This window comes from Vigna unguiculata, chromosome 11, assembly GCF_004118075.2.
Source record: "Vigna unguiculata cultivar IT97K-499-35 chromosome 11, ASM411807v1, whole genome shotgun sequence".
Lineage (NCBI taxonomy): Eukaryota > Viridiplantae > Streptophyta > Magnoliopsida > Fabales > Fabaceae > Vigna > Vigna unguiculata.
In genome coordinates this window covers 2,581,450-2,608,705 of record NC_040289.1, presented here as the reverse complement: position 1 = coordinate 2,608,705, position 27,256 = coordinate 2,581,450, and the positions used below count along the sequence as shown (strand labels likewise).

Sequence of the window (27,256 nt, the reverse complement as noted above, 5' to 3'; positions counted from 1 at the left end):
TATATGTAAGGAAATTGAACAGTGATTTTTTTTTTTTTTCAAAAGATAAATTTATAAACTACGCACTGGCTTATATATTAAACTATAACAAGGTGGGCTAGGAATTACAACCCACCTTGTTATAGGATGAGTTGGCCCATGACTTTTTTTTTATATTTAATTTTTTTAACTTTTATTTATTAAATTTGTTTGTATAAATATTTAAAAGTGAATATTTAAAGCATATTTAATCATATAAATATTTTTTAATTTTTTAATTAATCAATTAATACTTTTAATTGGATAAATTAAAATAATTATTATATTTATATGTTAAAATATTTTATTATAACTAATAATTGGAATTTGATAATAAATGTTAATGATTTAAATTATAATAGTATTATATATATATATATATATATATATATATATTTTTTTTTTTTTTACAAAAATATAATATAAAATTTTAACCTTTTAATTATTATTAATTTAAAAAATAAAATAAAAATGGGTCTGCGGATTGATATGCTTTTAGCAGGTTAGATAAGTCTGGCCAAAATGAGCTGACAGGATGAAAAATCCAACTCAGCCCATCCTGTTTTGACCGACCAGCATCTGATACTTGCCACTTTACCACCCATAATGGGATAAATGTAAATGTGAAGCTACCCATATACGCAAGTACCTGCGAATATTTTCAAAAAAAATTCTAAAATTTTTTAATAATATATTTTAACCATAAATTTAAATAAAACACAATATATTACTGTCATACATTTCAAACAAATTATAAATAAACACAAATTTATTGAAGTCGAAATAAATTATAAAAGTAGATATTAAATGACGTTCAACAAAATATAAGTTCTTGAATGAGTACTTGGATCAAGAAGCCTATTGTAGAGTTTAGTGGATACAAGTATCCCAAATATAGATACTATGATATCGTACACACCTCATGCAGATATAAAAAATGTCTAACACTCATATGCGTATCCATAAGTATTTATTTATAATATTCATTCTCTATCAATTACAAGTGCATACTCACCTATACGAATTTTTTTAACATGGTGATCGACATTATTAAGGAAACTATTCATATAGCTTTGGCAGCAACACTTGCTCCACTTCCCCCTTGGAAATCTACTCCTCCTTTCTTTTACCCATCTAGTTAATTGTAGTCCTTGGAACGAATTGCATATGTTAAAACTATCATTTTCTATTTAAACATAAGGTTTTTTTCTTTCTCTTGGCTGCATCATTGCCTTTCAATTCAATATCAAATTCTAAACACTTTTCCGAAAAACATTTCGGGTATTTATGCATGTATTGCTTTTTTCTTCTCTGCATTTGTTGTTTTTTTTTTACTTAGTTAATGTTATCCATTTTATTAGCAAAGGAATATGCACCTATGTCGCAATTGCAATCAAACAAATCTGAGTTCAGGTGGCTACGACCTGTTTGTGAAAATCCCCGTAAGAGATATGGGGATGTTTACGGAATGTATGATAAAGGTTTTGTGCACCTGAAAATTGTGGGATATGCAGTCTTTAGATCATTATTTGCTCGTGTGAGTCAATTTGCATAGTCGGTTTTGTTAATAGTTTGTTAATGAGTTATTGTGGCAAATTCTGTGAGTTTGAGGCTATTTGTTCTTATCAAACACATTTTAGCTGATGCATATATTTGGCTACCAATTCCCACTTGAACTTTTACGGATATTTGCTTGTTTATGAAAATTTTCCAGACTTTGCTGCTTCAGGAATGTACACTAGCTTTGTAGTTTACTCGTTGTTGTGTTGCCAATTGCCTTACCCTTGTTAGCGTACTACCAATCATTCAGCTTCCAGATTGACAGAGTGTAATAAATAAATCTACTAATAAGAAAAGTGATGGCTCCGTCAGGCTTGATTTCTTGTTGCAGAAACACAGGGTGCTGCTTGTTCTGGCTTAGACAGAGACTTGCATGGTTACTTGGGATGGCTTTCTCACACAAGCAATTTTAGGTGCATGCGGTGGACTGGACAAATAAGGTTTCATTTTTGTTTTGTTTTTGTCTGTGCAGTTTTTTCTTGGAAATTGATCTATATTCTAACTCAACAAAAGAAAAGATTTTTATATTTGAGATTGAACTATATTCTAAAATAAAAAGTATAGGTACATTCAATGTTAATGTAGATAAATTAATAAATAATTTGATTCAAATCATTATAAATACAACTTTATCTGTCGCTTCGAAGAGATATATACAAATCCATTGTTCATTCATGAAATTACCTCGGTAAACTAATCGAGAATGTTATATCATTAACGGAAAAATTCTTGGAACTTTTTGATGTAGAGACTTCCTCTGAGGCCAGCCTTCCGATTGAAAATGCTGGGTGCTTGGGTTTTGGAATGACCACTGTGTCACTCGCCAGCATTACAAGAACATCCGACATGGTTGGTCTATCTCTTGCATCTTCCTGAACACACAACAAACCAATCTGTATGCACCTCTCTACTTCACTGCCTATAAAGGACTTTTCCAGCATTGGATCCATCATTTCCAAACATTTTCCTTCAGACCATGTTCTCCAAGCCTGCACAAGGATTTGTAGTTTTTTAATACTCATAAGCCTTAGTTATCTTAGCATTGTTGAATAATCTCTTGACCACATTAGAGTGAGACTTACGTATACAAGGAGAGTTTGACCATCTGACATGTAGAATCCACCGTTCTTTCTCCCGCAAATGATTTCTAGAACAAGAACTCCAAAACTGAAAATATCAGATTTCACTGAAAATAGTCCATCCATAGCATATTCAGGAGCCATGTATCCACTGATAGAAATCAATAGAGCTTTGTTATTATCTCGAGTCATGGAACATATAGCAAAGAATTCCAGTTCAGAATAATAAAGTACTAAAATATGCATTGATAAACCTATTTGTTTTCGAAGTATTTGTTATTAGTAGAACTCACAAAGTGCCCATTACTCGTTTTGTATTTGCCTGGTTCTGTCCTACTTCGAATGCCCTTGCCAATCCAAAATCTGATATTTTGGGATTCATGTCAAGGTCTAGTAGAACGTTGCTGGCTTTGAGATCTCTATGAATTACTCTGAGTTGAGAGTCCTCGTGAAGGTATAAAATTCCTCTTGCTATTCCATGGATAATGCTTAACCTTAGTTTCCAATCGAATTGTTTTCTTCTCTCAACATCTGACAAAACAATTACAGGACAGAGATTTGAAAGAAAAAAAAAAAGAAACAGTTAGTGACGCAAAACAATTGGCAAATACATCAAATGCTAAGATTTAGCCATAGGATTGGAAAAAAAATACCAGAATAATGTATCATTTTCCCCTTCAAGATGACTTATAACATGAATATTTATTACATGATATAACTGGTTTTGGTTAATGTAAAGATTAATGAAAGGAAAACGTGGCATGATTGTCTTAGGTATTATGATCGTGTCCTCATGTTCTTATTTTGAAATTACAATAGTACCATATACATTGCAGGAAAACTACATTAAAGTCCCTACACTTTATTTGGGAACCAATACTATTTTTTGTAATAGCGAATGCTGAGGAAAAAATGCAATGAAAGCAGCACTGCTGGGGTTATGTGAAAACATACCAAATAAGTGAAAGTCGAGACTTTTATTCGGCAAATACTCATATACGAGTATCTTTTCATTTTCCTCTAAGCAACATGCCAAAAGTCTTACAAGGTTGCGATGCCTCAATTTGGCTATAAACATTACTTCATTATTGAACTCCTCTGAGCCTTGACCAGAAAATTTTGAGAGTCTTTTGACTGCAATTTGCCTTCCATCAGGTAGATTTCCCTGAGAAAAGCTTACAACAAATAGAAGTTAGTAAAAATAAGAAATTTATATCCAAAACTCCAAATCGTTACTACCTTATAAACAGGGCCGAATCCACCTTCCCCTAATTTAGATGCTACTGAAAAGTTATCAGTACTCTGTAAAATTGTGATAAATGGAATTCTAGGCAGGTCTGTGTTCCACGTTTCCTCCGATTGAATTTTATGAAATGAAGGTAGAGGAAGCTCTTCTACAAGAGAAGTTTGTGAGTTCATAGCTGAGCAGAAGAGTCTTATTTGACTGGGATAAATTAGCTATCATATAAATCTAGGAATCTGTACTCTGAGGAAATTACCTTCTCTAACTCCATCCCTCGTATTTTCTTTATAATTAGCTTTTCTCACCCTTTTCCTGTACCAGATGCAATATAGGCTGAAACATAGTACAATTATTGCCCCGATCACACTGAAGATAATGATCAATATTCTTGTCCTGTTATTAACCCCTTGTTTATCTGTGACAATATGGAAGATGCATGTGGGTATAAGGCTGGTTAGATTGCAAAAGTGGAAGGCAGAGGGAGAGATAGGTTATATTACCAAAACTAACATTTTAACAACTAATATTTACTATTAAAGATGAATAGTCAATTTTTAAAGTTCTTTCACAAAGTTAATAACAGAAGTAATATAACAGGATTCAAATTCACCTGTTTTCTGATTGGGTGCGGGAGCTGAAGGTGGTTGGTTGGCAAGAAGGTAGAACATATGATCATCATACCTTATCAAACAACTTCCAGACCAAACCATCCATGTTACTTTTTGTTCACAACATTTGGGAACTTCAGTCAGTATGTCCTCCAAACACTGTCTGCACCCTTCATTTGTGAGATCTCTGGTGCATTGCACCACGGCATACCTACTCTCAGTGGCACTCAAATTGAAGCCATCCTTATAGTACAACTGGTGGGTTTCATTAGTAGCCTTTCCGATCAAACTTCTCACAAAATCCTCAGCTATCTGAATCTCTGTGGTGTTGGATATGTTTTTTGTTCCAAGAGTATGCCATATTGGGTATGTCATAGCTTTCCCAAAGAAGTCCTCATTTGAGTACCTTATAATGCAGTAATCATTCCACACCACAGCAGACTCCCTATTGGAGCAGAGCTGAGGGGCTTCTCTTGCAGCAGTGGAAATACAAAATTGACAAAAGTATCCAACCGCATCACCACCACAATCATAAAGGCCATACACAGAGCTATTGGTGCCTATGGTGGTGTGGTTATAACCATTGCTTGTGCCTGCATCCGAGGACATCCATGTTAGGATTCTATCAAGGTTGGTTTGGTATGCACCGGTGAGAGTCTGTTGGGTGGTGTTTTCGCAGTTACTTCCCAGGGACTGTGCTTTGGCCTTTGTACTGAATGATTTGAAACTCAGTAATAACAAGAAACTAAAGCATATTGATCTCACCTTTCCCTGTGTTCCTATCATGAAGTGCTTGCTTAATTTTGTTATTTGCCACAATGATTGAAACATATTACAAGTAATTCATTTCAAACCATGAGTTTCATGTGTTATTCATACTCTGCTTACTATTCTTTGGCAACAAATATTAAATAAGATGAACTGAAATTTCAAATTTGAAATTCAACTCGTATAAAATTTCAAATAATCCGTCAATAATTGAGGGCAAGCCTTGTTAAAATTACGACTAGTTGACTTTGAGTTTGTATCTGGAAGCTCTTCTGACATCAGGAACGTATGCAGTTTTTCTTATAGATAAAAGAACCATTCTCACCTGAAGGAAAACGAAGACAAAATACAAAATATTTTAGAATAATGTTGTTCCTATACGTCTCAGACATTGTTAATTTGATCCTTATACATGTGATGCATTTTTATTTGATTTCTTATATGACCAAATTATAAGAATGTGTGAAACTGTCCAGATTAAAAGAAAAAAGGCATTTTACATTCTTTATCTAAAACTGATAAAGTATCGAAGGATCGATTGAAATAGAATATAAATTTATGATGTCTATTATAAATAGAATAAAGTCTAATGATCATATAATTCTCTAAAAAACATTCATCCATATCCATCGTACAGGAAAGGATAATACCTCGCAAGTCCCAAGGTAGAAGCTTAGTTTTCCATATTAATGGTGGTTGGTGGAAGTGAATTTTATATACTCTCATTCACACTAGATAGTCAACATTGACACTAATTTTAAACACATTAATCGATGAATGTATATTATTTCTAGAAATTTTAAACAATAACATTGAAGTTGGTGATGTTGTAAATCTTTGAAAGTATAATTATTAAATTACTAACGTGTGTCTGTTATATATTGTTTTGGTGGAGTATACATGATGATTTACTCCATTTTTTTTTCAAAATACTTTACATAAAAAATGATGAAAATAAATATGTTTCATATATTCATAACTCATAAATATCATTTAATAATTTCAGCAGTAATATTTTAAAAATTTAATCAAATGTATTATTAAAAATATATTAACAGCACAGCTAGCTAAAACCGAATCGAGAAGTCGTGATTTTATATTTTAATTGATTTTGCTTCCTTATTATATTTTATTCCTTGAAATTTTATTTAATTTTAAAGTTTATTTTAAAATTTGATATTTTGATCGGTGACTTTTGGGGAGAGGAGTGAATGTGTCTCAAAACTTGAGTAATACAATTATTTTTCTGGAAATATAATTAATAAGATATTTTTCTAAAGAAATTATGTTTAACACATATACACAGTAATGTTTATTATAAATTCTTACTGCTCTAGATCTGAAAGATACTATCATAAAAACAAGCAATTTTTTATTAATTGACAATGCAAAAATCACTCAGATCAATTTTCAATAATAAATGCATAAATTTAATAGATAATTTATATATAAATCAATGATAAATACAACTTTGTCACATTAATTCAGAACTGGCAAATCCTTTATGCAATGGTTTATCACCTTGGTAAAGAAGTAGTAACAGTTAGATCATTATTGGAAACATTCTTACAACTTTTTGATGTATACACTTCCTCTGAGGCCATTATTTCAATTGAAAATGCAGGGTGCTTGGGTTTTGGAAGAATCATTGTATCACTTGCCAGCATTAAAACCACATGAGACATTGTTGGTCTATCTTTTGCAGCTTCTTGAACACACAACAAACCAATGTGTATGCACCTCTCAACTTCACTGCCTATGAAGGATTTTTCCAGTATTGGATCAATCATTTCCAAACATTTTCCTGCACCCCAAGTTCTCCAAGCCTGCAAGTATATGCCATTTTGTGAAAACTGTTAAACTTATTAAGATTTGTTGAAGAATTTGAGGACCAATAGGGGTGAAAGACTCACATATGAAAGAAGATTCTGACCATGTTCTGACATATGCAATCCACTGCTCTTTCTCCCATAAATGATCTCTAGAACAAGAACTCCAAAGCTGAAAACATCAGATTTCACTGAAAACACTCCTTTCATAACATACTCTGGAGCCATGTATCCACTAAAGGAAATCAAAAGAAATTCTTTAGTTCCTCAAACAAAATATAGCAGGAATCTCATTAGAATGTAACAGAAATTTCATTTTTCAAATATCTTAGTGTTCAGAATTGCATTAGAAAAATCCTATTATTGAAAGAAATGATAGGAATGGGTAGAACTCACTAAGTGCCCATTACTCGTTTTGTATTTGCCTGCTTCTGTCCTATTTCAAATGCTCTTGCCAATCCAAAATCTGATATTTTGGGATTCATGTCATGGTCTAATAGAACATTGCTTGCTTTGAGATCTCTATGAATTACTGTGACTCTAGAATCCTCATGAAGGTATAAAATACCTCTTGCTATTCCATTGATAACCCTTAATCGTAGTTTCCAATCAAACTGCTTTCTCTTCTCATCATCTGACAAAAACAAGGACAGTGAAGAGATTTGAACAGCAAAACATCTTAGAGCATAGATATAGCAGACACCAAATTTTCCCTTAGCATGGGGAAAAGATAACAAAATAATTATTTTGGTTTTCCCCATAAAAATAACTTAGTTTCTTGTTATGAAAGAAAAAGAGTACTTCAGAGCTCATGGTAGCGCAACTTGACTTGTTAGCCAAGACTAATTTTGTACCAAGAAAATGCTGAGAAGAAATTGCAGTAAAACAACTGAGCATTGAAGCCGTGAGAAAACGTACCAAAGAGGTGAAAGTCTAAACTTTTATTCGGCAAATACTCGTATACTAAAATGTTTTCATTTTCGTCCAAGCAGCATGCCAAAAGTCTCACAAGATTGCGATGTTGCAAATTAGCTATGAACAGTATTTCGTTATTAAACTCCTCCGAGCCTTGACCTGAAAATTTTGAGAGCCTTTTGACTGCAATTTGTGTTCCATCTTCTAGAATTCCCTGATAAAGTTTGCAATAAATAAAAGCTGATAAAAAGAAAAAAAAAAAAACTATATCATAAATTCAAGTCACTGAAACCTTGTAAACAGTGCCAAATCCTCCTTCTCCTAATTTACATGCTTCTGAAAAGTTATCAGTACTCTGCAGAATTGTGGTTAATGGGATTATAGGTAGGTCTGTGGTCCATAATTCCTCTGTTTGAATTTTGTGAAATGAAGATAGACGAAACCCATCTACAAAGAGAGGTTTGTGAGTTCATATTTGAACAAAATAGCCTTATTAACAAGTTTTCATACAAATTATGGCATGAGTAATAGCAGGAAACTACCTTTTCTAACTCTTCTCCTGTACCAGAAGCGATATACGCTGAAACATAGAATTATTGACCCCATCACACTGATGCTTATGATTAAGATATTTGACCTCCTATAACTCCTTTGTTTATCTGATTCACCTGTTTCATCATTTGACGGAGCAAGTGAAGATGTTTGGTTGCTAAGACGGTAGAACATTTGATCATCATACCTTATCACACAAGTTCCAGACCAAATAAACCATCCTATTTTTCGTTCACAACATATACGAATTTGTGCTAATAAAGCCTCCAAAACACTGTCTGCACGCTTCATTTGAGAGATCTCTACCGCAGTGCACCATGCCATACCTGCTCTGAGTGGAACTCAAATTGAAGCCACCCAAACAGTACAACTGGTTCGTTTCCTGAGTTGCTTTTCTGATCAAACTTTTCACAAAATCTTCACCTCTACGAACCTCTTCCATGTTGGATACATTCTTTGGTCCAAACCCATGCCATGTGGGGTGTGTGAGAATTTTCCCAAAAAAGCTCTCATTAGAGTACCTTAGCATGCAGTACTCATACCACACTATAGCAGAAACCTTATTGGGGCAGCGGTTAGGGGCTTCTCTGGCTGCGAAGGAGACACAGAATTGGCAAAAGCTTTCAACAACATCACCACGGCATTCATATTGGCCATACACACGGGTTTTGATGCCTATGCTGGTGTGGTTATAGCCTCTGCTCGTGGCTGCATCAGAGGACATCCATGCGAGGATCTTATCAAGATTTGCTTGGTATGCACTGCTGAGAAGCTCTTGGGTGGTGTTTTGGCAATTACTTCCTATAAATCTCTGTGTTTGTGCCTTTGTAACTGATGTTCCCCAACTCAGCAATAAGAAGAAACCAAAGCATGTTTGTGTTACCATCATGGAGTAGTTGCTAAGTTTTTGAGTGACACAAGGAATTTTCTTGTTTTATGAAAACAAAAAGGACACAGAATGTGCGAACTGGTTTCATCATACCAAACAATGTAAGGAAAGTCAACTATGATTTGTTCTTTCGGGAGGAATTTCAAAACTGTGCACTAACATAGATATTCAACTATATATTAATATAAAATTAAAAACTTAAATATTAATTGTTAGGATTCGTTAGGATCCACCATTTATCATTAGGATCGAGCATTTATCATTAAGCCAAAAGTTATAGTTATTGGTGAGAACGCAATTCTTTATACTTAAAGAATATAATAGCTCAAACACCACTATTTCATTGTGTCGAGTCTACTTAACCTTTGTCACAAACAACAATTTATTTCAGTAATTTGCAAACAATTTATTTTATTAAATATTAATTTATAGTATTGAGGTGAAACATCAATTATGATTACAAGTATCAGGTTAGATAAAAATGAGAAAATTTAGTGACATAAAGAAAAACAAAAAAATTGGTGACATTATTAACAACAAAACTTTGGTTTGGAATATTTATCCACGTTTAGGATTTGAACTTGAAAATTTGTTTGAAGAAACTCTTCTATAACTAGGAATGAAAAAAATGAAAAAATAAAAAATAACTTTTCATAAACTAAAATCATTTCATACATATGTTAATTTGTAAAAGTTTAATCATATAACTTAATTTTGTTAATGTGAATATTAAGTTAAATATAGAAGAGTAAATTATACATAAATTATTTTAAATTTTTAAAGAAGGTAATTTATTTTTCTTTCTTTGAAGATGTTTACGAAGGAACTAGTTCGAACATGCATACCTCATGCAAAAATCTCTCATAACATTACAATAACCTTTACCCAATGCATGCATATATATATGTATATGTGACAAAATATGATTTTATTCTCTAAAAGTTTTCAAATTCGGAATTAGTCTCCCAATTAGTCTTGGAATTAGACACAGCACCATGGAAAAGGACATGAGTAATATTAAATTAAAATTTCTAAAATATAATATTGCTCCACAAGGCATTTTAATAAGTTACCGGTCATGCCACGGCAATTTATTTATTTTTTATTTTTTTATTTTCATCTGGTTACAGAATATGATATCTATGACTTTGGATAATTATTTTTTTGTAAGAAACTAATATCTTCATTATATATGACAAATTTTTCTTGAATAGTAATGTAAAAGATATTAGACAGTTTCGCACTTTTTTTCTTCTCAAAATTTGTTGCGAAAAGAAAATGCTGTTGATGAGGTTCTGCATTTATTACTAGAAATGATAGAATAATAATGTAAATTGTTTTGTCTTTTTCTAGCTGGAGATTTGTCTAATTTGGTCTAATTTCAGAAAACTGAAAAAGACTTGTCATTTTCTTATCTTTTTGACTTCTCAAATGATTAAGAGAGATCAATAAAATTGAGTTTTTTTATAATTTTTAATTATGTTTTGAATTAAGAAAAATCTACGCTAATAATAAAAAGAATAAGAAAGTGTAGTGATTTACATGATAGATTTGCGAAAACTCAAAACATAAAAATCCTAAAATGTCCAAATATAGAATTGGCGTAGAGATTACAATTTGATTTTTTTTTTTCTCATGTATTTGGATACTCAATTTATTTAAGTTTTTATATTTGTTTTTAACTTAATTAAGTCCAATTTTTGTTAATTATCATTAATATTGTCTTTTATGTTAAATTGATGTTAATGTTCTTTAAAAAACACTGATCATATCGTTGTCAGTCTAATAAAATATTTAATTATTAATTTGTTCTTTATATTTTAATTAAGTTTCTATATTGTTTAAATAGAGTCAATATAGTCATTTTTGTTAAATCAATATTAATATTATTAGGAGGTGATCAAGTATGAGTCCACACTCTTTTCTTCTTTTACAATTCTTATTCTCCAACAACATAATCCCATCAAGATCCTTTCGATCGAAGATTTTTTACTTCTTCAAATTTGAGATTATAAATCCAATATATTTGTTTTTATCTTCTATCTCCTCAGATATGCACACATGAACCTAGTTGTGACTTTTGAATTCGTTCCTTGAATTCATAAAGAACGACAATGATGAAAAAATAAATACAATATCTTTATGTAAAACAAAATATATATAGAGGCTTGAGTCAGAAAAAAAAAATTAAATTTCTAATTAAACCTTCTATTAACTAATACATTATCACCTTCTAAACGATTGTTAACTCAAATTAGCATAGCACTAATTCTAGGTAACAAAAAATGGCTCAATTAAGTAAAAAATAATTATAGAAACCAAGACAAACCAAATATCTAAATGTAAAAATCAAATTACTCCTTAAACTTCTTCTTTTTTTTCGTAACAAGTTTCAACTATCCATGTTTAGAATCTTTTAATTTTTTATTATATGAATTTGGTTTGGCTCATGTTTTTTTTATCTTTCTTTTCCCTTTATTAATAAAATTTTGAAAGTGAAGACAATATTTTTTTTTTCTTTATAATGTCTATAATGGAGATGTCAAAAGTACATAATAATACTTAGTATAATGTATAAAATAAAAATCTCATTTATAACAAATAAGTTTTTTTTTTTAATTTAAAACATCTTTTTTCTGAAAGCCAAAAGGATAATTTAAATTTCTATTGTTTGTAGAAGTTGGAATGTGTCTTCTACGAGTATAATAGAATAATAGTGCATTAAAATTTATGTACAATACATTTTAAGAGGATTTAAAATGGGTCAAGTCATACAATTTCTTAATTTATAATATTGTACAACAAATATTCCTTAAATAATATTCTTGCAACCATTCTTTTAAAATCAAATATTACGATATTTATCCGTAGGTAGAAGCAAATCACGTTGGATTGCGTGTTCAATCATTATAGACACTGATTCAAAATTGACAACACTGTAAATGACTTATAAACCCTAGAAAAGTTCAAGTCAAGTCTACTTCAATTAACAATTCTACGGTAGATGGAACGCAGAAGAGAAAAAACAAAACTTAGGTAAACTCATTATTAATAAAAAAATGAAGAAGAGAATACTCCTAAGGATTCTTAAATTCATGCTTCTCTCACAAAGTAACAGATGAACAATCCGAAATTCAAATAAAACTCGTATTTTTTTTTATTGGATGGAAAATTTGATAATTAAAAAGAATTAATTCTAATTTTTACCGAAAATTAAGAGATAAAAATACATTTAATCCAAAATATTTCGATTATTACCAAACATTACAAATATTTTTAGATTAAAAATAATTTAATAAATACAGAATATCATTTTTCTGAATTTTTTAAAGTTAATGTTAGGTAATACTATTTTTTCGTTAAAATTTATCAAGACATTTTTTGTTGAAGTTCATGAAAAGTTCATTAGCATTGGGCCAGTGCTTCCTATACCTCCATAATTTCTAGCTGCCCCCCACAGGTAAAGTGAAAAAACAATTTTGTTCTTGTGTTGTTATATCTAACTTCTTCCTCCTCTAGCATTGCGCCTTTCTCCCCTTTTGTTCCACTGCCCCTTCACATTCACTGGCGCTCCTTTTTCTTCCTCTATCGCCATCTTCTTCTCTCAATGCGAGATTGTGATTGAGCGGTCTTTCATCTCAGATGCAAGGACGTTTTATTCATTTACACTAAGCGGAATGCGTGTTCTATTTATTTCCGAAAAGAAGAAATGGTAAGTTTTCGATCAACTATCTTAGTAAGCACCATCGTTCATTCCTTTGCTGTAAAAATTGACTCTCATGTCTGAAATCCAAAGGTATATGATGAATTCTAAAGGTTCTGATTCCACCTTCATGGAAGTCCTTCCTCCACCTCCTCCTCCGAGAGCATTCTCATTCATCTCCTTCTTTGTCTCCGCATCTTTGAGGTTCTTCTCCTATTCCTTGATTTGATTTGATATATTTAAAATCGTAGAAATGTATTTTATTTTATTTCATGTTTCGGACTGTATAATTTAAAATGTGGAATGTAAAATTTATATTTGAATTATAATTTAAAATGTATTTTTTATTTTACGTGTAATTCAAAATATAATTTTTTATTTTCTGGATCATGTACCTAAGAATATTTCTGAATTATACATTTCAATACTTAAAATAAAAAAAAAATTAAATTTAAAAATGAAGAGATGTGCATGAAAAATTATGGAAGTGAAATAAAAAACACTCTTGACATTGATTGAGGTCTCTTTCAATTAATATCAACTATATTATTATTTTGATTGTCATTTTGTGATGTCAGAGAAAAAAATTCTTGACAAATATAATCCAACTGTGAGGTTTAGAGATATGCGGTGGAAGATGTGAAGTGTGAAAAGGAAAACATAAAATGAATCTTATTGATCAAAGTTTGATACTAGAAGGAATATATAGATATAGTAAATGTGTTTGAAGAAACTCTTTTATAACTAGGAGTGAAGAACAAAAATATAAAATAAATTTTAATAAGTTAAGATTATTTTATATATATTTTGTAGAAGTTTAATCACATAACTTAATTGTTTAAACGTGCATATTGTAATGCACCTATTATGCAGTTATATTATATGTATTAATCTTTTTTCACTACTCATCTAAAAACAGCGTATAATTGTATATACAGTGTATTTACATTTCTTTATGATTTTTTTTTTTAACTAAAACTTTAATTCGTCAAGAGGATTTTAAATGTAAATATACACATATACTAAATATTCACATTATCATTATTTTGCATATATATATATATATATATATATATATATATATATATATATATATAAATTTAATAGATAATTTATTTATAAATGAATGATAAATACAACTTTACTTTGTTACATTTGAGAACTGGCAAATCCTTTATGCAATTGTTCTTCACCTTGGTAAAGAAATAGAGACTGTTAGATCATTTTTAGAAACATCCTTGGAACTTTTTGATGTGTACACTTCTTCAGAGGCTATTATTCCAACTGAAAATGCAGGGTGTTTGGGTTTTGGAAGAACCATTGTATCACTTGCCAGCATTAAAACCACATGAGACATTGTTGGTCTATCCTTAGCATCTTCTTGAACACACAACAAACCAATGTGTATACACCTCTCAACTTCACTGCCTATGAAGGAATTTTCAAGCATTGGATCAATCATTTCCAAACATTTTCCTGCGCTCCATGTTCTCCAAGCCTGCAAGTATGTGCAATTTTATGAACAATGTTAAACTTATTAAGATTTGTTGAATAATTTGATGACCAATAAGGGTGAAAGACTCACATATAAAAGAAGAGTTTGACCATGTTCTGACAATCCACTGTTCTTTCTCCCATAAATGATCTCTAGAACAAGAACTCCAAAGCTGAAAACATCAGATTTCACCGAAAACACTCCTTGCATAACATACTCTGGAGCCATGTATCCACTAAAGGAAATCAACACAACTTTTTCAGTTCCTTATACAGAATATAACAGGAATTTCATTTTTCAAATAACTTCTAATTGCATTAGAAAAATCCTACTATTGAAAGAAATGTTAGGAATGGGTAGAACTCACTAAGTGCCCATTACTCGTTTTGTATTTGCCTGCTTCTGTCCTATTTCAAATGCCCTTGCCAATCCAAAATCTGATATTTTGGGATTCATGTCATGGTCTAATAGAACATTGCTAGCTTTGAGATCTCTATGAATTACTGTGACTCTAGAATCCTCATGAAGGTATAAAATACCTCTTGCTATTCCATTGATAATCCTTAATCTTAGTTTCCAATCAAACTGCTTTCTCTTCTCATCATCTGACAAAACAAGGACACTGAAGTGATTGGAACAGGAAAACATATTTGGGTATAGATATAGCAGATACCAAATAACTATTTAGCTTTTCCTAAAGATAACTTAGTTTCTTGTTATGAAAGAAGAAAACAACTTCAGAGCTCATAGTAGCACCACTTCACTTGTTAGCCAAGACTAATTTTCAACTAAAAATTGCAGAAAAACAATTGAGCACTGAAATCGTGAGAAAACATACCAAAGAGGTGAAAGTCTAAACTTTTATTCGGCAAATACTCATATACTAGTATGTTTTCATTTTCGTCCAAGCAACATGCCAAAAGTCTAACCAGATTGCGATGTTGCAAGTTAGCTATGAACAGGACTTCGTTATTAAACTCCTCCGAGCCTTGACCTGAAAACTTTGAGAGCCTTTTGACTGCAATTTGAGTTCCATCTGCTAGAACTCCCTGATAAAAGTTTGCAATAAATAAAAGCTGAAAAGGAGAAAAAATCTATATCATAAATTCAAGTCATTAAAACCTTGTAAACAGTGCCAAATCCTCCTTCCCCTAATTTACATGCTTCTGAAAAGTTATCAGTGCTCTGCAGAATTGTGGTTAATGGGATTATAGGAAGGTCTGTGGTCCATGAATCCTCTGTTTGAATTTTGTGAAACGAAGATAGACGAAACCCATCTACAAAGAGAAGTTTGTGAGTTCATATTTGAACAAATGAGCCTTTTAAACAAGTTTTCATACAAATTATGGCATGCGTAATAGCAGGAAACTACCTTTTCTAACTCTTCTCCTGTACCAGATGCAATAAACGCTCAAACATAGAATTAGTACTGACCCCATAATACTGCTGCTAATGATTAAGATTTTTGACCTCCTATAAGCCCTTTGTTTATCTGTGACAATATTAAAATAAGAATAACCGATCTTTGTAATCTTACGAAAAAAATAGACAAAAAAGTATTATTACAAATTTACAGTGTTTAGATTCACCTTTTTCATCATTTGACGGAGAAAGTGAAGATGTTTGGTTGCTAAGACGGTAGAACATTTGATCATCATACCTTATCATACAAGTTCCAGACCAAATAAACCATCCTATTTTTTGCTCGCAACATTTGTGAATTTGTGCTAATAAAAACTCCAAACACTGTCTGCACCCTTCATTTGAGAGATCTCTGCCACAGTGCACCATGCCATACCTTTTCTGAGTGGAACTCAAATTGAAGCCACCCAAATAGTACAACTGGTTGGTTTCCTTAGTTGCTTTACTGATCATACTTTTCACAAAACCTTCACCTCTACGAACCTCTTCCATGTTGGATACATTTTTTGGTCCAAACCCATGCCATGTCGGGTGTGTGAGAATTTTCCCAAAAAAGCTCTCATTAGAGTACCTTAGCATGCAGTACTCATACCACACTACAGCAGAAACCCTATTGGGGCAGCGTTTAGGGGCTTCTCTGGCTGCGAGGGAGACACAGAAATGGCAAAAGCTTTCAGCAACATCACCACGGCAATCATATTGGCCATACACTGGAGTGTTGATGCCTATTCTGGTGTGGTTATAGCCTCTGCTTGTGGCTGCATCAGAAGGCATCCATGCGAGGATCTTATCAAGATTGGCTTGGTATGCACTGCTGAGAGGCTCTTGGGAGGTGTTTTGGCAATTACTTCCCACAAATATCTGTGTTTGTGCCTTTCTAACTAGTGTTCCCCAACTTAGTAATAAGAAGAAACCAAAGCATGCTTGTGTCACCATCATGGAATAGTTGCTAAGATTTTGAGTGACGCAAGGAATTTTCTTGTTTCATGAAAATGACAGAAAGTGCGAACTGGTTTCATCATACCAAACAGAATATAAGGAAAGTCAACTGTGAGGAAAGTCAACAGCTGGCTCGAACATGTAGCCAGCAGTGCATTTGATTATGAAAACAAAAATGATACAGAAAGTGCGATCTGGTTTCATCATATACCAAAAAGAATGTAAGGAAAGTCAACTGTGATTTTTTCTTTCAAGAGAAATTTCAAAACTATGCACTAGCTTAAATATTAAACTATATATTAATATAAAAGTAAAAGCTTATAATATTAAAGTATATATGCCTTCCCTTTCTCAAATATATTTTTCTAATTGGTTTAACGTGTGGCGGCCAATTTGTAAATACTCCAACTCTACTATTCTATTACTCTGAAATCCACTAGAGAAGGTGGGGTGTTATTCACTTTTCCTTATTCATATGTTGGACAAAACTTAAACACACTACCATAAATAGTATTTCTGTTCTTTTTTTATTAATTTGCAACAACTTATTTCATCAAATATTAATGTGTATTATTGTTGAAACTTAATTATGATTAGACAATATTTCAAGCATATCTGAATGCTACTTATGACAATATAGATGTAAATATGAAGTTACCCATCAAACAAAATGGATCAGTTGAAGAAAAATTGAGAGTGACCAATATACCTATTATTTTAAAGTTTTAAAGTATCACATTACATAAAAATGAGAATATTTAGTGACATGAAGAAAAGAAAGAAAAAACCCACAAATACATCATCTTCTAAAGATGTGGGATGGGACCAAAAATAATAGAGACCCTTCCACTAATACACATATGTAGAGTCTAGATCTGGATATGTTATTGGATTGTTCTAGAATATAAATTAAAATATAAAGTTTAGTCTTAATGAGATTGATGTCTGATACCATGACAATAAGATTTTTTTTTTTTCAGAATAGAGGAGATGAGTTATATTACTACGTTTATTTTATTTTTCTACATATTACTATGTGTATGAGTTGGGATAACTTAATTGTTGTTATTTAATAAATTTATTTTTTATGATAAAAAACTATATTTTTAAAGATTTTGAGTTGGATATAATATAAGAGTCACACACATTAACAACTTTTAATATTTTTCATTTTGTTTATTGAGATATTTTATGGAGGTGCAGAAGGAAAAAAAGGAGGTACAGGAAGAAATGGCCATATTTCTAACTAACGTACAGAGGCAATTTCTTCGCCCTGAAAGACTCACATCTAGAACAAATAAATAAGAAAAGAAATAAGAAAAAGGAGAGAAAAAAACAAAACTCAGGTCAACTTTAATACAATATTTGCAAAAACTCTTACCCCTTTTATTGGATGGGAATTTTAATAATTCTGAAAAGATTAAAATTCTAAATGTTTTGTTTGAATGAGATAATTTAAATTTATAAAATTTTAATTTTTTATTTCAGTTATTACCAAGGCAAAAAATCATTTCGATATTAAAATAATTTAACAATTAAATAATATATATCATTTTGTAAGTTATTTTAGTCATATGTTTTTTGGTTAAAATTTATCAAGATTTTTTTTTGAAGTTCCTAAAGAAAATCCTTTGAAATTGATTGAGGTCCTTTTCAAGCTATAACTATTATTTTGATTGACATAAGTGACCTAAATTTTTTTATCCAAACATAGCGTGAGGATAAACTGATATAATAAAGTTATTATATATGTATTTTTATGAAAGTTAATCTTGTTTGAGCATAATAGGATCATTATTAACAACAAAACTTTGGTTTTGAATATTTAGCCACGTTTAGGATTTGAACTTGAAATTTTTTTTGAAGAAACTCTTCTATAATTCGGAGTAAAAGATTGAGGAAAAAAGGTAAAATAGCTTTTCATAAATTAGAACTATTTTACACATATGTCAATTTGTAAAAGTTTAATCATATAACTTTTTTTTAATTTGAATATTAAGTTAAATATAACATACATAAATTATTTTTAATTTATAAAGAAGATAATTTATTTATTTTTCTTAGAAGAGGTTTACCAAGAAACTAGTTCAAACATGCATACACAAAAATCTCTTAACACTATCCATCCAACTCAATAACTTAGTTAGACACAGCACCATGGAAACAACACGTGGAATATTAAATTAAAATTTCTAAAATATAATTATTGCTCCACAAGGCATTTTAATAGCTAACGATTATGATGTATGGATATGATACGTGTATCGGATATGACACGTATCCGATACATCGATACATTTATTTTTAAAATAATAGGATACGATACATAATAGATATGTGATATATGAATATTGAAAAGTGTACAATAATTCTTAAAAACATAATAAATATATTATTGTTATTGTGTAAATCCAAATTAAAACATTGGTAGTTAATGTTAGTGACCAATTTATAATAGAAATTATTTTAGTTACCAATTTAGAGATCAATTATAATTTTTTGAACTATTTTAGTTGACAATAATATATTTAGTTTATAATTGGTACCTAAATAGGTCACTATAGTGACTAATTATTTTTTGTCACTAAAATTTGTCATTATTCAAAGATTTTTTTGTAGTTTATTACGACTTCATAAATTAGATACTTCATTGATAAGTATCAAGAAAATATCCTAGAGAATCGGACATGGATGTGTGTCGGATACGGATACGTGACTTAAATTGAAATATCAGTGCATCATAATGGTCATGTCACTGCAATTTATATTTTATATGTTGAGTTATAAGAATTCAAGATTGATTTTATAAAGGATCAACCTCATGACCATGTAAAGGAATGATGAAATGAACCTTTTTTCTATCTTATATGCATAACCTACTCCTTTTATGGTCAATATTCTTAATGTCACAGTTTCTCTCGTCTTAAAAACATCAAGATAAGTGCTCTGGTCTTAAATACAATGAATACATACTCCTGACTAACGGAAAATATTCCCTATTATCTTGCTAAAACGGTTGAGAATGTTACATCATTAATAGAGAGATTCTTGGAACTTCTTGAAGTTGATGCATCATTAGAGGTCAATCTTCCAACAGAATATGCAGGGTGATTGGGTTTTGGAAGGGTCATTGTGTCACTTCCTAGCATCAGAACAACCGTTGACATGGTTGGTCTATCTGCTGCATCTTGTTGAACACAAAGCAAACCAACGTGTATGCACTTCACAACCTCACTGGCTATGAAGGATTTTATCAGTGCTGGATCCATCAATTCCAAACATCTTCCTTCACACCATATGTTCCAAGCCTGCATGTAATGTGATTTGTTAATGGTGTTAAGCACTAGTTAGTATGGTTCATTAACTCATGGATCAATATGAGGGAAAACTCACATATAAAAGAAGACTTTGGCCATGTTCTGATCGATGGAATCCACTGTTCTTTCTTCCACAAATGATTTCTAGGACAATAACTCCAAAGCTGAAAACATCAGATTTCACGGAAAATAATCCTTCCATGGCATACTCTGGAGCCATGTATCCACTGCAGGGAAGCAAAACAACTTTGTTATTCCTCTTATACATTGAATGATTAATACATAACAAAAATCTCATTTTTCAAATGGTTAAGTGGTTAAAACTGCATCAGAAAAATCCTATTATTTGAAGCAGTGGTAGGTATTAGTAGAACTCACTAGGTGCCCACTACTCGTTTTGTATTTGCTTGGTTCTGTCCTATTTCAAAGGCCCTGGCCAATCCAAAATCTGATATTTTGGGATTCATCTCATGGTCTAATAGAACATTACTACCTTTGAGATCTCTGTGAATTACTTTGAGTCGAGAGTCTTCATGAAGATATAAAATACCTTTTGCTATTCCATTGATAATGCTTAATCTTAGTTTCCAATCAAGTTGCTTTCTCTTCTCTATGCCTGACAACATCAAGAAAAATAAGATATCTCAAAAGAGGAGCAGCATGCAAAGAAAAAAAAAAAAAACTAAAGAGCTCAGCAAATACCAAATAGCATGGAAGGAAAAACAACAGAATTACTATTTATATCAACCATTTTCAAGAGGTTCCCTATTTCCCCTTAGGAAATCTTATGATTATTGATTACAGTAAGATAACATGAATTCAGTTTCACCTTATGAATAGAAATGAACTTTACCCCATAACTTTCTCTGGTATTATTATCATCATGATGATCATCATCATGAGTTCTTGCTCTTAGTCTTAAGAAAACACCAGATACAAAAATCATATAGCAGATGTCTTATAAGCTAACAAATAATATAAACTGTACTCAGTTCCACATTAACAATTTAAAGCCAATAGCCCCCGACTTGATTAATTTCCATAGACCATGATTAATTTGGAGCTCAGAAAATGCAGTAAAAACTACAAAAACTCATGAAAAATGTTATTCACTAAAACTATATGTAAAACATACCACCAAAGAGATGAGAATCAAGGCTTGCATTACACATATACTCATATACAAGTATATTCTCATTTTCCTCTAAGCAGCATCCCAAAAGTCTCACGAGGTTACGATGTTGCAATTTGGCTATAAACATTACTTCATTCTTGAACTCCTGTGAGCCCTGACCAGAAAATTTTGAGAGCCTTTTCACTGCAATTTGCCTTCCATCTGGTAGAATTCCCTGAAAAAAAGTTTCAACAATTTGAGAATACATAGAAAAATGCCAAATGTAAAAAGAGTCTGTCATAAAAATCATTAATACCTTGTATACAGGGCCAAATCCACCTTCCCCTAATTTAGATTCTTCTGAAAAGTTATTAGTACTATGCAGAACTGCGATTAATGGGATTATAGGCAGATCTCCATTCAATTTTTCCTCATCAAACATCATCTTATCTACAATGACAAGTTTTTGAGTACCTCAAAGCAATCTTTTTAAAATAATCAAGCAAGTGTTACTTACTGCAGCAAATTACCTCTTCTTACTCTTTTCCTGTACCAGAAACAGTAGACACTGAAGCATAGTAGAACTACAGACCCCAACACACTAAAGGAAATGATCAACTTTCTTGACTTAGTAGAACCTCCATTGCCTGATATGATATAAAGATGAACAGATATATTTTTAATCTTTTACACATTATTCAGATTCATATTCTGCAAATAGAAAGAAAAGATAAATGTACATTATCAAAAGTTCTACTTCACAATTTAACTGCCATATACATTCAACATAGTCCAAATAAACAGGACAGCAATAAAAAGAGTTACTTATGGCATAAAAAGAATTCATATTACACTTCCAAATATTATTAAAGGACACCAATGAAGATGAACTCATTAATGAAAAGAACTACGCACATAATCTCTTCTGTAATAAATCCACTCACATCCCAAGACTCTACCAAAACATTAGTATTTCTATTTACATGCATAAAAAAGAATTACAATTATTGATCAATATATTGTGAAGTTACTCTTTTTGAAACACTTCGCTCTCATTGTAAAGTTCCTCTTCTTTAAACATTTTCCCAAACACCTTAAACGCATCATGAATATAACACAATAAATTTACCTGCAACCCTGTAAAATAGTGGGATCATACAGTTGAAGACAAAATCTACAAGATATAACATACTGGCCTCTTTTTATCTCCATTATTTTCAATATAGTTTTATCTCTCAATTGAACATTGAAGTTTTAATCCCACCCTCTTTTTTTTTTTTATGCTTTGTTTCAAAAACTGCAGTGGGGCATATGAAGTGTGGCTCTTTCTCCTACTAGTAATTGATCTTATTGATAGCTATGATCCCTTGTACTTTTGCACTACTACATATTAACCTGTATAAAATTTTAGACACTACTCATGTTCCTTGATGTATTGATCATATCATTTCACAGTGCATGATCTATTATCAATACTAATGACTTTTCAGATGTAGAGAATTGAAATTACAAATAAATTTACTTTCACTTTGTTTCTTACAATTTGAATGTTAGCATTTAGTCTTTTAATATTTTTTATTGCAAATTAAACATTTATATACTTTAAAAACAAACAAATTCAGTGTTTTTATCATTTTTATTATTATTTAAAACTCCCAAGATGCATTTTTTTTCCTCTCAAAATCTTCATGAAATGAGTTAATTGAACTGCTTTAAATATATGCTAAACATTGCAACAACCAATTCTCTTTGTATAGTATACATTAGAAAAAATATGTTGAATGAGAGTGTTAAGAGTTCTGCAGTTAACATTACATAAGAGTAAAATTATTTTGCTTATGCTGTATACAAACATCTTATTCATTTTAATATATATATATATATATATATATATATATATATATATAGTGTATACTTTTAAAAATGGAATTTTAATATATATTTTTAAAAAAGTATACTATAATTGTTAAATAAAATCTTATATGACAATAATTATTTAACATAAATTTTAAATTTAATTTTTATAAAAACAAATATTTTTTACGAATTTTAATTATAATATAATTTTATATTTAAAATTATTAATTTGTTATTACCAATTGTAGATATATAAAATAAACATTTATCATATACCATGAACTAGATAAAATATTACAGTTAGATATATAATTTCTCCTAAAACTAAAACAAAATTAGTGTTTTTCCTTTGGGATCACTTGCACAAATAACCTAAAAGACCAAAATTAAAATCTAAATGTCTACCTTATTTCTTTCTAAAAGATAACTTTTAAACAATATAAAAAATTGAAAATAAACCCTAACCTGAAGTCTGGTAGAACTTCTCATCATCCATCCTGATGCCACAACTTGGACCAAAAATTGCCCACTGTGCATGTGTTGAACAACAGTCTGGAAATATATCTAACAATGCATGCAGACAATCACCACATTCATCATTTTTAATATCCCTATCACACTGCACCCAACCATATCTTTTTTCATTCTCAACCCAATCAAACTCTTCCACTGCCCAAAACTTCTTCGTCTCTACCGTTGCTTTCCATATCAAATCATTCATAGAATCCACAGCTTTCCTAGATTCGGATGAATCCTGTATTTAAAATACAAATTTGATTTTTAAGTGAATTAAAACATCACAACCTCAAAATGTTAAAAAATATAAAGGATTTTTAAAAAGCCAAAAAACTTCAAACTTTGAACTATGCAGATAAAGAAACACAATTACATTACTAAAAAAATTTGTAAGAAGATTTTTTCCTGCTATTTTTGTTAAAAATCTTAATTAGCAGGTAATTTCTTCGTGAGTATTATTTCCCACAAAATTATAAAATTCGTAAGTATTGTTTACAAAATTTGTTGTGAAAACTGTTTTATACAAAATATTTTTTAAAAAATTATAAAATTCGTAAGTATTGCTTCCAAAATTTGTTGTGAAAACTGTTTTATACAAAATATTTTTAAAAAAAAAAATTGACAGCAATTTTCTGCAAATTTTTTTTCATAACAATTTACAAATATTTTCTACAAAAAAATTTTTAAAACAAAATTGACAGAAAATGTGATATTTTTTAGTAGTATTAAAAGAAAAAAAAAAGCTTTTATATAAAAAAGTGATTAATCAGACTTCTTTACCTTAAAAACCCTTGTATACTACACAATAATCATGTTTAGAAAAAAAAAAAAAAAAAAAAAAAAAAAAAAAAACCATCTATCTTAAGCTATCTGAATTTTCATATTCCTTATACTGAAACATTACCTTGATTATTCTGGGTCCTGTAATATTCCATGTTGGGGTTAAACTAACTTTGGCATTGAAACTTTGGTTTGAGTAACGGATGATGCATATATCATACCATATGATAGCTCTTACAGCGTTGGGACACCTCCGAGAGAGTTCACTGGCAGCAGTGGTGATGCAGAACTGGCAAAAATACCCTGTCATGTCGTATCTGCAGCTGTACAACCCATAGACATCATCATCATTGTTGTGGCTGTTGCTATTTACGGTGGTGAAGTTGTATCCATCGCTTTTGAATGAGTCTGTGGTTACCCATGAGAGAAGGCTTTCAACGTTGCTTCTGTATGAAGAGCTAACGAGAGTTGAGTTCTCACAAAAATTGTACATGTAAATCGGTGGTTGACCACTTGCTGTGGTGAAAAGGAGGAACGTGAAACTAAGACTAACCCTAATAGGGCTCATCAATATCTCTGTCTTGATCCTCATCAAGCTTTGGTGCTGTATCAGAGAAGTGTAAGAAAAAGCAAGAACTGATATATAGCAGAAAAACTGTTATATATTATTATATATCTGTTATATTAGTTTGGTTATCATGAAGACTTCTGTGGACAAGGTTCGTAAAGTGAAGTGGATTATGGTGAGACAGTGGTATGATTAATTTACAAGTCAATTTGCTAATGACATTAGTTGATTATTATTATTATTATTTTATTTGAATACGTTGTTAATTTGTGTTAAATATATTTTTTTCTCTTAACTTTTTTGAATTAGTTCATTTCGAAATTTTGAACCAATTTAGTTCTTGATCTTTCGATATACGTTAATTTAGTCCTTTTAATCAAATTTTGTTAAATTTATTTGATATTTCAAGCGCGTTTCATAATAATATTTGACTTTAACATTAAAGCAAAAATGTGTTAAATAGTATAAACAACTCAAATACAATTCTGAAATACGTACGAAACATCAAATAAACTCAATAAAATTTGATTAAAAAGACTAAATTCACGTATTTTGAAAGATGAAAGACTAAATTGGTCTAAAGTTTCGAAATAGACTAATTTCAAAATTGACGGAAAGTTAAGGGACCACAAACATATTTAACCCTTTATCTTTTAACAATTAGAGATATTAAGAGGATAATAATATTTTGTCAACTTTGTCAAAATTTAGTTGTTAAAAAATATTTTTTTATTAAAAATATAACACCGAAGAGTTTTGGGATTTTATAAAACATTGTTATCCTAACATTTGGAACAAACATTTGTATAAAGATAGACTATGTAGTACTTTTCAAACGATTCTTAAGGATCAGTTTAATTTATAGTTGAAGTCAGTGTAGTGGTATTAAAATAATAAACTTTTGTATTATTGTATGTAAACAAAGACTTGTCAAGTTTGAATTCGTGTAAATAAATTAATTAACTTATCTGACACGCGACCAACGGCTTGATTATTGAAGGCAACATTCTTCATGTGATGATTTTACATTTTCCTAATGAGAGTGTTTGATTTGAATGCTGTGTTGAATTGTAGCTTAAAAGGAAGAGAGAGTAGTGGGTGTTTACTTTAAGAAATTGTCACTAGTCAAGAAAAATATCACCAACACATTTTTCTAAGCACCGATCAGATGAGTCAAATTCGCGTGTTGTTCTAATTTGACTTTTTTTGGTACGTTTTGTATTTCTAAATTCACAGCCCTTGTAATTAACATTCATCAAAATAACTTTTTCCGAGTAAATTATAGTGTCTTTTAGTTTTGGTCTACAAAATAAATTTACGGACCTTTTTATTTGGAGAAGTTTAAATAATTTTTTATTCTCAAATAAATTAATAAATTCTGTACTTGATTTCTCATAATTTTGTTTTAATTCTGAACTTTGATATAAAATTAAAATTCAAAATTTTCATATATTTTGATATTTGAATTTTAAAAATAAATGAATATAAACTTTTTAATCTAATTATATTAAATTTATTTAATATATTAAATCAATTTTATGTTAACATTTAAATTGTTTACACAATTTGATATGTTCTAATTTTAATATTTGTTGAAAATATATTTAACACATAAAAAAATTGAACATAACTAAATTAAAATGATTACATCCATTATCTTTTAAGTTAAAAAAAATTAAATATAAAAAAAAATTAATTAATTTCACATAAAAATTTAAATACTAAAATCACAATTCATTTATTTATTTTTATATTGCGGTCCACCCACTATGGTGGTCCAAGTGAGTAAAACTTTAACTATTTTATCTTAGTTTATTATTTACTTGATTTAAAGTTTGTGCCATGTGTGTGTTTGTTGTGTAGTGTTGAAATTTTTTGTGGGTACATGGGTGGACCGTTCGTTGAAGGATTAAAATAGTATTATATTATTTTTGAAACATTTCTTTTTCTGTCTTTTTTATTTTCCTTTGGAAGTGTAAGCAGCTTCTTCGTGCAACTCCATACCTTTCACATAGAATTATGAAACGATCTATTTGCTTTAATTTTCAATAAGCCAAAAAAATGAAAAGGAAAAGGTGATAGAT

At 30.4% G+C, this 27,256-nt stretch overlaps 3 protein-coding genes, 2 long non-coding RNA genes and 1 pseudogene across 7 annotated transcripts; 2 read left to right on the top strand and 4 right to left on the bottom strand.

The window, feature by feature from the left end:
- Positions 1-1,315: 1,315 nt before the first annotated feature.
- LOC114169342 lies at positions 1,316-3,307 on the top strand. The gene is made up of 2 exons (XR_003600909.1): positions 1,316-2,018; positions 2,327-3,307. It is a non-coding gene; the product is annotated as an uncharacterized LOC114169342 (long non-coding RNA).
- Positions 2,144-5,344, bottom strand: LOC114169336 (cysteine-rich receptor-like protein kinase 10). 3 transcript variants are annotated; one of them, XM_028054453.1, is made up of 7 exons: positions 4,511-5,342; positions 4,157-4,315; positions 3,897-4,048; positions 3,612-3,822; positions 2,951-3,188; positions 2,661-2,808; positions 2,144-2,567 (listed from the first exon to the last, which is right to left on the bottom strand). In XM_028054453.1, the coding sequence occupies exons 1-7, from the start codon at positions 5,337-5,339 to the stop codon at positions 2,259-2,261; spliced, it is 2,046 nt and encodes a 681-aa protein (XP_027910254.1). In that variant the 5' UTR covers positions 5,340-5,342; the 3' UTR covers positions 2,144-2,258. The 3 variants fall into 3 exon arrangements, with proteins under 3 accessions (XP_027910254.1, XP_027910253.1, XP_027910255.1); XM_028054452.1 differs by having other exon boundaries at positions 3,897-4,051; positions 4,511-5,341; XM_028054454.1 differs by having other exon boundaries at positions 2,398-2,567; positions 2,661-2,725; positions 3,897-4,051; positions 4,511-5,344.
- A 1,379-nt stretch (positions 5,345-6,723) lies between these two features.
- On the bottom strand, positions 6,724-9,587 carry LOC114169338 (annotated as a pseudogene).
- A 3,319-nt stretch (positions 9,588-12,906) lies between these two features.
- On the top strand, positions 12,907-14,679 carry LOC114169341. Its single transcript, XR_003600908.1, has 3 exons — positions 12,907-13,173; positions 13,258-13,368; positions 14,461-14,679. It is a non-coding gene; the product is annotated as an uncharacterized LOC114169341 (long non-coding RNA).
- Positions 14,282-17,280, bottom strand: LOC114169339 (cysteine-rich receptor-like protein kinase 10). Its single transcript, XM_028054456.1, has 7 exons — positions 16,249-17,280; positions 16,032-16,151; positions 15,782-15,936; positions 15,498-15,708; positions 15,027-15,264; positions 14,750-14,894; positions 14,282-14,662 (listed from the first exon to the last, which is right to left on the bottom strand). Exons 1-7 carry the CDS (start codon positions 17,018-17,020, stop codon positions 14,354-14,356), a joined length of 1,950 nt encoding a protein of 649 aa, XP_027910257.1. The 5' UTR covers positions 17,021-17,280; the 3' UTR covers positions 14,282-14,353.
- A 2,663-nt stretch (positions 17,281-19,943) lies between these two features.
- LOC114169340 (cysteine-rich receptor-like protein kinase 25) lies at positions 19,944-25,264 on the bottom strand. The gene is made up of 8 exons (XM_028054457.1): positions 24,729-25,264; positions 23,774-24,062; positions 21,982-22,098; positions 21,768-21,901; positions 21,473-21,686; positions 20,716-20,953; positions 20,414-20,564; positions 19,944-20,328 (listed from the first exon to the last, which is right to left on the bottom strand). Exons 1-8 carry the CDS (start codon positions 25,194-25,196, stop codon positions 20,020-20,022), a joined length of 1,920 nt encoding a protein of 639 aa, XP_027910258.1. The 5' UTR covers positions 25,197-25,264; the 3' UTR covers positions 19,944-20,019.
- Between the last annotated feature and the right edge of the window lie 1,992 nt (positions 25,265-27,256).

Excerpts from the sequence above, each read along its gene's own strand:
- LOC114169336 (XM_028054452.1), bottom strand. The coding sequence starts at position 5,339 with ATGTTTCAATCATTGTGGCAAATAACAAAATTAAGCAAGCACTTCATG. Across the intron at positions 3,823-3,896 it reads GATTCGGCCCTGTTTATAAG|GGAAATCTACCTGATGGAAG; the intron begins GTAGTAACGATT and ends AGCTTTTCTCAG. Across the intron at positions 2,809-2,950 it reads AAACGAGTAATGGGCACTTT|TGGATACATGGCTCCTGAAT; the intron begins GTGAGTTCTACT and ends GATTTCTATCAG.
- LOC114169339 (XM_028054456.1), bottom strand. The coding sequence starts at position 17,020 with ATGATGGTGACACAAGCATGCTTTGGTTTCTTCTTATTACTAAGTTGG. Across the intron at positions 16,152-16,248 it reads TCCGTCAAATGATGAAAAAG|ATAAACAAAGGGCTTATAGG; the intron begins GTGAATCTAAAC and ends ATATTGTCACAG. Across the intron at positions 14,895-15,026 it reads AAACGAGTAATGGGCACTTA|TGGATACATGGCTCCAGAGT; the intron begins GTGAGTTCTACC and ends GATTTCCTTTAG.
- LOC114169340 (XM_028054457.1), bottom strand. The coding sequence starts at position 25,196 with ATGAGGATCAAGACAGAGATATTGATGAGCCCTATTAGGGTTAGTCTT. Across the intron at positions 21,687-21,767 it reads GATTTGGCCCTGTATACAAG|GGAATTCTACCAGATGGAAG; the intron begins GTATTAATGATT and ends ACTTTTTTTCAG. Across the intron at positions 20,954-21,472 it reads TGATTCTCATCTCTTTGGTG|GCATAGAGAAGAGAAAGCAA; the intron begins GTATGTTTTACA and ends TGATGTTGTCAG.